At 36.4% G+C, this 10,881-nt stretch overlaps 1 protein-coding gene across 1 annotated transcript; it reads left to right on the forward strand.

The window, feature by feature from the left end:
- The first annotated feature begins 907 nt into the window (after window positions 1–907).
- On the forward strand, window positions 908–10,578 carry LOC113763527 (LMBR1 domain-containing protein 2 homolog). The gene is made up of 14 exons (XM_027307360.1): window positions 908–1,075; window positions 1,713–1,792; window positions 2,398–2,556; window positions 3,520–3,733; window positions 4,004–4,090; window positions 4,212–4,351; window positions 5,081–5,161; window positions 6,226–6,290; window positions 6,685–6,860; window positions 7,823–7,953; window positions 8,076–8,163; window positions 8,423–8,639; window positions 8,907–9,013; window positions 9,718–10,578. The coding sequence occupies exons 1-14, from the start codon at window positions 908–910 to the stop codon at window positions 10,210–10,212; spliced, it is 2,208 nt and encodes a 735-aa protein (XP_027163161.1). The 3' UTR covers window positions 10,213–10,578.
- The last annotated feature ends 303 nt before the right edge of the window (window positions 10,579–10,881 follow it).

Consider the following 10,881-nt stretch of genomic DNA (forward strand, 5'->3'; position numbering starts at 1 on the left):
TTATAGTTTTCCATAATACATCATGCAGAACAATATTTGACGTGAAAGTCTAAATTTCATGATATTATTGGATGGGAGTGTTTTTCAAATACAATAAAAATTTTTAAAAAGTACTATAAAAGATAATCTAAAAATTAGTTTAAATTTTTTTAAATTTTAAAAAATATCTCAAAATATATTCTAGAAACTCTTTTACTCTTAAATATCCCAAAATATAACCTAAAAATTCTGCTACAACAAAATTTTTCAAAAACACCTCCAAAAACAGTTAATCCAAACGGAGCGTATGTTTTTTACTTTTTCAAATTTTCTGGAATTAATTCAGCACCCATCCACGAATTGCATGTTTTTTCCTTCAAACATTTAGGGTATTGCAGGTAAGTAGTGAGTATCATTTAGTAATTTTAAGGCAGCAATAAAGTGTGTGTAAAATTTTCTTGAAGGTCGAGTAATTTACTAGCTAATCTTATGATAGCCAATATATAAGTGGGAAAAAAAAAAGAAATATAATTGCTGTATCAGAAAGATTAAAAAAAAATAAAAGAAAGAGAGAGGGAGAGAGAAGAGAGAAGTAAGAGAGTGCATGCATTAGGTTGCATGACGGGCTCTTTTTCAAGTCTTTGATTTGATTAGTAGTTGTCGTAGACTCGTAGTGGTATTAGTTTCCACATTTCCCCATTTCCTATGCATTGATTAGTTAGCCTTTCTTTCTTGACGTTAAATCAATCAGCCAAGCCCCAATTTTCCCTCCTTCCCACCTTAATTACGATTAATTACTTTGAACGAATGAATCCAGAACGCAAATGGGCCTACCTAACTAACTAACTGACTTGCTCTACCTGACTTAAACGATAATTCGGTTGAGCGATCAATCCGATCATCATCGTCGTCGTCGTCGTCGTCTAAAATGTGGGTGTTTTACTTGATATCTCTGCCCTTGACCATGGGCATGGTGGCCTTCACTCTCCATTACTTCGCCGGCCCCGATGTTCCTCGCTACGTTCGCTTCACCGTTGGCTACGCCTGGTTTTGTTCGCTCTCCATCATCATCCTCGTCCCCGCCGACATCTGGGCCGTACGTCATTCCTTCTCTTTCTTCTGCGCCACCCCTTTTCCTTAGCAGGACTATTACTTCTTCTTCTTTTGTGTTTAATACAATTCATCGTCTTTTCCTGTTCTTTTTCCCCGTCACATTGCTTTAACTGCTCATGATTGCCCACAATGTTTATTTTTCCTTTTTCATCTTTAATGAAACTGCATTCGTCTGTTCTCTATACCAGTAATGTGTACTTTTCTATTCTGTACTGCTTGATTAATCTTGAAAATACTCAAATTCCCTCGTACCGTTTACCAAAATGCCAACGAGTTTGTTGATTTTTTGGTGGATGAGTTCGTGAAGCATTGGTTTGGTTACTTCTTACAGACCAAACATCAATTTGAGTCGAAAATACACATAAGCCTTGGAAGAAGAAATAAAAGAATAACAGACGGCAAATAAGTAAAATATTGCTTGGAAATGTAAGACAGCTCGAAATGTTATCATAATTGGTCATGTTAATGGTCTTTATTTACAGTTAAATGTCAACATCGCAAGGATTTAAACTTGATATAAGCTCAGGGGAGATGCATAAACGTGATTTCTCCAAAGATTTACATAAAGATGGGTAAAATTTAATCAAGCGCTTACGTCATTACCTTCCTCATTGTTCAAGCAGGCTGCTGTAGGTCACGACAAGAACGGAATTTCTTTCTTCTGGAGCTGGTCATATTGGAGTACATTTATACTCACGTGGTAAGCTAGCATGGCTTATATCCTCTTCGAAGAATGCAGTTTTTTTGCTGAAATTTTTTTAGGAATTAACAATCCTGTATTTTGGTAGCTTAATATTTAATCAAATGTTCTGGACAAAATACTTATCTTTGTTTAGAGTTAATATTGTGGTCAAACCAATTTTACTGTGGATATTCTGCAAGTTTTTGCAAGAAAAAAGAATTGGACATTTTCATAGTTTGTCTCTGCATGTGTAATTCCCTCTTGGACGGAAAAGAGTAGGTTGTTAGAACTTGATACCATGTCTACATTTGGAGTATTCAGAGGCTGTTCATTGAGCTCTAGGTGTTGCTACATCTCTATCTTCTTGATACCTGTACACCTGGTTCACTATTTTCCTTCTATTTCCATTGGTAAGAGTTGGGAATGAATCAATCTTGGCTAACGGTGTATTGCATTGTAGTTAAATAGCATGAGCAGGTTTACAATTTTCTGTGCTTCTGTTTATCTTTGTTTTTCTGTGGTTGTCTTGTATTGATTTATTGTTAGGGTCTTCTTCTGGAAGAGTTCCCAATGAAGGTGCACATATTCTCATAGATTTTGTATGAAACCATTTCTCTAAGCAGGGCTGTGGTGCCTATACTTCAGGGTTATGAAGATGCCGGGGACTTCACTGTTGCAGAAAGGTTGAAGACTAGTGCTCATGTAAACTTGGTTTACTACTTGTGTGTTGGCTCTATTGCACTTTGTGGAGTTATACTGCTTATTGTTCTGCACAAAAACTGGTTTGTCTCTTACTCCCACAATATAGAAATCAGTTAATTGAACGTTATGTGCTTGGTTCAAAAACTGTATATAGAGCAATAGACGGAGAGAGATGTAGGCAAACTATGTTCTTGGTGCTTCTCTAGTGTTTACTGCTTGGAATCTTTAGAAGAATGGGGATTGGTTCGGAATTTGTGCATTATCAATATCATTATCCTTTCAATCTTAGTGACTGAGCAACTATTGGTATGAGGGGAAAGTCATAGTTTTGACAATGGATCCTGGGAATTCTATGCCCCTTTTCACTTTTTAATGCAAGAATGTCTTCTTGATCTGAAATGAAGCACATGTATTTGCAATGCACGTGTCAGGATTGGGGTGCCCTTGTCAACTGCGATCATGAAGGCATCATGAATTATATTCATGTTCATGCTTATTTGCATTTGCATACCAGAATCGTGAATGGGTATGCAAAGGTAGTAGCATAGATGGTTTACAGAATTGTCTGTCTCCTACCTGGTTTTCTTCTTCCCCCTCTCTCCTTTCATAAGGGGAGAATAGCAGAGAAATGTGAAAGATAAAATAGATGAATGACACAAAAAAAAAGGATGTCTAGGAGTAAGTTATGCTGGCATAACTTAATCTAACTTCTAACACTTGTATCTTGGGTTCAGGTTTGTGATTTGATTGGAAAAGAATCACTTAGCTAGATAGTTTTTGCAGATTCTTGTGCTAATGAGCTATATTTTGCATCTACCTGAATTTGCCTGGTAGACTTGCGAGAGTATGCATGTCATCGTACTTATTACATGCATAGAATAACACACATGCATATAGTTCGTGTGATATGAACAACATGGTTCCATCTTTCCAAAATATTCCTTTAGCTTAGTTTCTCATATTTTGTTTGCTTACCAGTTGACAGTGGACATTCAAATTTATGAAGTTTCCTTAGTTTGTATGATTGTTTTACTTTTATGCAGGGGTGGAAGTATACGTGGTTTTGCTATGGCTTGCTCAAATACATTTGGCCTGGTTACTGGTGCTTTTCTTCTTGGTTTTGGTTTGATTGAAATACCAAGGGGCATTTGGAAAAACGCTGATTGGACCACTCGTCAAAAGTTTCTTTCTCACATAGTAGCTAAAATGGCTGTTAAACTTGATGATGCTCATCAAGATTTTTCAAATGCTATTGTAGTAAGTTCCATTCTTTGCAAATTCACCTAGTATTTGTTCTTATATTCACTTGGATGCAAATCATTTCAAGCTAAAGTTTCTGAATTTGAATTGCTATTATTTTTCCGTAGTAATAAAACTCCTATCTCAAAGTACGTAGAGAGAGAGAAGGCGGGGGGGGGGGGGGGGGAGGGAATGAGAGAAGATTGAACAGAAATGAATTGCTTGGGTGTGAAAATTTCTCCTGGACTCTATGGTGATATTTAATACTGTGGTTATTCGTTACACTAGGTTGCCCAAGCAACATCAAGGCAGATGTCGAAGCGTGATCCTTTGAGACCTTATATGAGTGTTATCGATAAAATGTTGGCTCAGATGGTAGGGAGTAAGCTTATTCTGCCTGTGTTTTCTGTTTTGTGCTTTGTATCCAACTGCTTATGTACTCTGCTTCTTTATCTCCCAGTTGTTACTAATTTTTAAATAACCAAATGATTGACAGCTCACTGAAGATTCTTCTTTCAAACCCCAAGGTGGAAGGTTAGGTGAAAATGATATGGACTATGACACTGATGAAAAAACAATGGCAGCACTAAGGCGTCAACTAAAGAAAGCACGAGAGCAATATTACAGATATAAGAGGTATATTTTATCAAACAGAAATAATTATCATGATTGCCTCTGGAATTTTGTTCAATTCCAGATGTTGCTTTGTTGTTCTATGGATGGGCATCTTCATGTCACTTTACTTTTTTCACAAAATGTAGTATTTGTATAGTCCTTGGCACCTATTGTAGTTTGAGGTAGGATTGTTTTTAGTTGTTGATCAAGATACTCTAGATTTCATAAGTATTTTGCTCCATTATTCTCATCTGGTAATAGTTTCTTGATATTTGTTAGAGCCTGTTTTACAATTTTTCTTCCATTTTGAACTTCCATGGTTTTTTGGTTTGGAAGGAATCGGACACCGACGAAGAAAATTGGACAATGTGATACATCTTTACATAGAAGCTCTACTTAGAGAGTTAGAAATTTACCTTGAGATTTGTTATCATATGATATCTTGGCAACAACTTGTCTTTTTTCACTTAAGAGAATTAGAACTTTTACATAATTTTCAAAAGCCAGTGCACTTCATACTTGACATTAATGAATTGTAAGTTAACTTTTTCTTTTGTATGAGTAAACACAGTAGAAAGCATGTTATTCATGTTTTACTTGAGCTGTGAGAAACTTAACCTGGGCAAAACTCTAAAATGCTTTCATTTTTAGAGTTTGACTTTATATAAACATCTACATTTGATAATTTCCTCCATTCTTTTACACTGCATTGGTGACAGACCTAATATATGTTTTCTTGCTCTAATACAGTGAATATATGAAATACGTCACAGAAGCCCTTGAGCTGGAAGATACTATAAAGAATTATGAGCATCACACTGCTACTGGATGGTTTGCTCTTGCTCCAGGACTTTTCCCTTATGTCATAAAATGTCTAGCCATATATATGTCTGCTGAGTTTCTATGCTACCTTTGCCAAAAGTTAGCAATTGCTATTTATATTCTTGTACTATTCTGTATCCAGTAGAAGATCCATTCATGCTTCATACTTTTTAACTTGACTGTTTCAGCTAACAAGGTGATCTAAGGTTACAGAACTTTTTATTTGATGTTTTAGGTAGACCTGAAGAAAAGGAAATGAAAATAGGAAAAGTAAGAAGATAAGTTTTAAAGCTGTCATATGTGAAAGGCAGCTCGAAGTTCAATTCTGTTTTGAGATGTTGGGTGGCTGTAAATCGGAAATACTTCCGGCGAAGTTTGTGCACCCTGTCATGTTGCAACTTTGTTTGTGAGTTAAGGAGCTTAGGAATGACTTACTGTGAGGCAGGCAGGCTTGGGTGTTACCAGGAGCTAAGCAGTTGGTGTACAGATCTTTTTTGAGAAATTGCAGCAGAAGAAGAATCCAGGAGTTAATATGAAGAGGATCTTGTTAATAACAGCAGATCATAGTATTTTCTAATCGCTTAACCTAGTAGAGCTGAGAAAAAATAACACAGAAATTTACTGAAAATTGAAGTGAGGGGTGACTCTTGACAGATTGCTAAAGTTTACCAGTTTCAAACCTGGAGGTTCCTAGTTCAGTATATGGCATCACATCCATAGAAATCATCGGATTACGCTGTGCTTAATCCCGCTTGGGGGGTGGGGGGGGGGAAGGTTTGGTCATTTTTTGCATCAAGATGGCTTATATGCATTTGCCTTTTTATCTGATCACTTTTATGAGTCAAACAGTTGAAAGCTTTTGAACCTTTTTCGTCATTCTTTTAACCCTTTGAATTTTTTTAAAATGATCATATTTTCCCCTTTTTTAACACGAATTGTCATTGCTGCCCAGACTTGCAGTTAAACGTTCTTTTTGTGTGTGTAGTCCTCTGCTCCTGACTACTGCATATTAAGTTTCACTTTGAATGTTTGTGCCAAGTTTATCTAACTTAAAAGTTTTTGTACTTCTGCAGGAGATATATTTCGAGCTTTAGGGCTGAAAGAAGTGGCAAACTAGGGTCTGTTCTTGATGTGATTGGTACATTTTAGACTTTTAAGTTTCACTTTTGTTCTAGATCCCCATCATACTCCAATTAACTTGCATCCTTCCCTTGGTCAAAACGAGGTGAAATAGAAGAATAAAAATGTAAGCTTATTATGCTTAAGAACATGTAATGTGAAGGTAATTCAAAATGCTTTCATTTGGGCATATATTTGCGTTTTTGGGACAAGGTGAGGTCAATAGTATTTTTGTGGACCAATTTGGTTTCTTATGTTATGCTAGACAAACATATGCACAAAGCTGTTTTTCCTATGGTTCCGCTATCTCTTTTAATAATATATGATATTAATTTTCATAAACTTGGCCTGGTTTTGTACTTAGGTTGAAATTTTCATAGACTGACTTTTCATTATTATAATAATTTTTGTAGAGCTGGTCTGGCGCTGCATACTAAGAAAGCAGCTTGAGAAATTTTTGGCTGTAATATTGGGTTCCATATCAGCCGCGATTCTCCTAGCCGAGGCAACTATTCTGCCCAATGGTGTTGATTTATCTCTTTTCTCTATCCTGATAAATGCTGTAGAAAAGCATGAGGTGCTCGTGCAGGTAGAGTTTCAATTTCAATACCAGTTTGTTTGATAGGTAAAGCTTTTCCATTGATAAAGAGTAAACTTCTGGTCCCAAATGATAATATTCATCATTGACATTTGAAATTTTAGACTTGAAACCAAAAAAATTCAATTTAAAAGTGATCATGGGAACTAGTTAGTTCTTGAAGAATATCTGGTCATACTGGTTGTGTGTTTGCAGTTCAATGCTAGAAAGCGGGGATGGTTGGAATAGAGTATGGGAACAGTGAAGGTGGGAGATTGTGTAATGATTAGATTTACCAGGCACGTTGAGAGGTTTAAGTCTAAAGCTACGTGGTTTGGGACTAGGAGTTGGTTGATTGTCTGGAAAAACTGAGCCTCAATAGCTATCACGAGAGCATGTGGTCCATAGTTTAAATTCACTCGTGGGGATTGAGTACCTTCTCCCGAATGCTCTCCATTCACTTGTCTCTTCATTATTTTCAAAGGTTTAGTTACTTTTGCTGATTATTTGCCCACTTGGAATGAAGGACATGCTGGGAAGATAAATTTATCATATAAAAGTGTCTTCCTTCTGTTTCCACATACTTTAGTTGCTTGGAATTGAAACTTATACAGATGTCATTTAACTTAGTTTCTTTCAATGTTACTCTCAAGGGTATAGATTGATGATGCATGATTAATTTATGATAGAAATAGCTTCATTGCGTCAGAGGGCCCTGATTTGTACTTATGCACTCTGTTATACTCCAGCAGCTGGAGATTAGTCCAAATCATAATGGTCTGTATAATATTTGTCAATGAATCAAAAATTGGCTTGCAGTTTATTACTTTAAAGCCTTTTTCCTTGCTTACAAATAGGCCTTCTTATTATCTAATCAATTATTACTTTTTCTCCTATTTTACATACTAATATTATTGATTTACACTGTATTTGTTTTTTCTTCTCTTATTATTTTGCATCTTGTTTTGTTGCAGGTTGCTGCTTTTGTTCCTTTAATGTACATGTGTATATGCACATACTACTCCTTGTTCAAAATTGGAATGTTGACATTTTACTCCCTGACACCAAGGCAAACAAGTTCAGTCAGTCTGCTCATGATATGCTCGTTAGTTTCTTCTACCTGTCTTCTCCCTCCCTCTTTCTCTTTTAAATCCTGTTTGCGCATCATGAATGCAGTGTAAGTGTTTATGCTTTGAATTTAATCTCAGTTATTTAAAATTTCACTAGGATGGTTGCTCGGTATGCACCACCAATTTCTTATAACTTCCTCAACCTTATTCATCTTAACAACGGTGCTAAGACCATTTTTGAAAAGGTAAAGTTATTTCTTGCTCTTATTCTTATGATCAATGTTGTTTATTGCATTTTCCATGCGGGATGATGAATTATAAATTGGGATTGCAATGAGAGATTAGCATCCTAAATGAATTCTTCAAATGCTGAGAATATTGGATAAGTATGTTGGTTGTCATGATGCAATTATAAAAATCAACTGGAAGGCATGGAGTTTGCTTATGTTCTTCCTCTTTCAGTTTTGGCTGATGTAAGTTTTAATGATCTCTTTTCATTTGCAGAGGATGGGGAACATAGATGATGCTGTCCCTTTCTTTGGCAAAGGTTTCAATAAGATTTATCCACTTATAATGGTCATATACACCATACTGATAGCAGGCAACTTTTTCGATCGTGTCCTTGATTATGTTGGCAACTGGAAGATATTCAGATTTCAGAGTGAGCAAGCTGATGATTTAGATGGATTTGATCCCTCTGGATTAATTATATTGCAGAAAGGTGGGTGAAAAGGATCTCTCCGTTTTAACCTTGTATTGCCAATGATTAACCTCTATTTCTCTTTGCTGCAACCAAATGGATTAAAGAAATATGAAAAAAAAAAAAAAAAACTTGAAGCCAATTTCTGTCAACCAAAAAAAAAAAATGGTTAGATAGATTATCAGAAAATTTCTGGGAAAATTTGTTTACCCGGCTAAAGAGCACAAGATGCTTTTTTCAGTCAAGCCTATTGGAATGATCTGATGCAGTTTCTAATGTTTTATTCAGAGCGATCTTGGCTTGAACAAGGTTACAAAGTTGGTGAGCTTGTCATTCCGTTGGCTAGAAATTTCAGTACCACAAGTTTGGACCTGGAGTCTGGCACCAATAAAGTGGTATGCCTTTTCGACATAAGTTAACCTGACATATCCTCAAAATGTCACAAAAGTTTTCCTTGCATTGTGCTGTTTGCTACATTCTCCGAGAATTCAAGTGTCATTAATCAGTAATTTAATGGGCCATTTTAAATATCTAATCATGCTGCCCAAAATTTCTAGGCATAATGTGTGTCGACTATTTGCTCATGTTGAACACTCATGGTTGAGACTACTTGAACCCCCCGCCCCCCTTCCCGGGGCCCCTCTCCACCCCCAAAAAGGAGAACCTGTCACCCACCAGGAAATAAAATCCCTCAGTGAAACACAAGATGACTGCTGGAAGGAATTGTAATTGTGTTGTTAAATTTGGAGCTTGCACATCTGAGGTTATGGTTTCGAATTCTTTATTTTCCATCAGATTTGTGGCGATGTTGGTTTACTTTGAGATTAAATTCTAATGGAGCTCTAACCACCAACTTAGCTAGATGTGTTGAGCTAGTTTCACCAATGTCTAAACGGGATACAAATTATATGTTTTGGAATCTCTGCCTCGGTTGTCATATGACAGTTGCATCAAATGTTTTTCTGTTTAGTTCAGATCAAGGAAATTATTGATGGAATCACCCACATTTTCCTTTCATCATCCTTCTTCTTCTTTAATTGAGTACACAATGACGTATTGCTTTTTTAGTGTACCTAACAATGGTTTGGCATATGAAAAGGTTAACCAAGGGACAAAAGCATCAGCCAGCTTGAGGGAAGAGGAGAAGAGCAGTTATTCAAGGCCTCTCGACTTGGAGGCACAAAATTACACAAGCAGAGAAAGCATTAGCAGAAAGTACGCTGCCATAAGAGCGCAAGATATCAAGCAAGAAAGAGACTTGAGCTTGAAAGGAGACATCCACTCTACTCCTCCACATGATGCAGAAAATTCGCTGACTTCAAAAGCTGAACCATCTTCTGGTTTATCCTCTACCTGGCAATCAGTGAAGATGGGTTTTCGCCAATTCAAGTCTAACATTGAGGCAAAGAAGTTCATTCCTTTACGGCAAGTTCAAGATACTAAACACTTTCGCGATTCCTCCTCTGAATCCCTGGATGAAATATTTGAGAGAATCAAGCGACCTACTTTAGACCATAGGAATCATGACATTGATGATGATGACGATCTTGATGATTGTGGAACTCACATCAGAAGGCATGGGCCGAGCATATGATATTGCGGACTCCCTATAAGAAGAGCCTATTGATACTTTTGTGAGAAGAGATAGTAAGGACATACGCTTAGATAATTTTTGTTGCAGAGCAGATCTCAGAGGAAATTTTGGTGGGTTCTGAATGCCCCCAGTTGCAAATTTTGGCATTGGATGATCCACAACACAGGTAGAGGAGTAATGTCATGCATATACTGTAAAGAAAGTAAACAATTTGTATCATATGCCAGATACTACAGCCATATGAATTTGATAGAGCTGCAAAACACTTTTGTGCAACATTTAGTACACTTGCAACTCCATCCGGTGCTATTGAGGCTAAAATCCTGTAAATGACGAAGCACAAAATGGGTTGATGCCATTTTCATGTTTTCCTTTTTTTTTATTTTTTGGATATTTCCCTTCTTTATATGTGCTGCATTTTTTTTCCCCTGCTGAAATGCATTGATGCCAAAATTTCCATCCTTCACTAGGATCTTCTTTTTCGATTTCAATCAGATCAAGTTCTTCTGCAATTAGAGTGGTGATTGGAGGGAACAATTCATGATGGTAGATGGAGCGTACTTAAATTGGATGGTTAGGATTGATTTGTGGGCACAAATTTCAACAAATAATAATAAAAATAATTGTGTGTGTGTGTGTTTTTTTTTAATGTTTGTTGTCTTATTTATC

The sequence above is a fragment of the Coffea eugenioides genome, chromosome 2 (genome assembly GCF_003713205.1).
Source record: "Coffea eugenioides isolate CCC68of chromosome 2, Ceug_1.0, whole genome shotgun sequence".
NCBI lineage: Eukaryota > Viridiplantae > Streptophyta > Magnoliopsida > Gentianales > Rubiaceae > Coffea > Coffea eugenioides.

Coding starts and splice junctions, on each gene's coding strand:
- LOC113763527 (XM_027307360.1), top strand. CDS start 908: ATGTGGGTGTTTTACTTGATATCTCTGCCCTTGACCATGGGCATGGTG. Junction 4,091..4,211: donor ATAAAATGTTGGCTCAGATG/GTAGGGAGTAAG, acceptor AATGATTGACAG/CTCACTGAAGATTCTTCTTT. Junction 5,162..6,225: donor CATCACACTGCTACTGGATG/GTTTGCTCTTGC, acceptor GTACTTCTGCAG/GAGATATATTTCGAGCTTTA.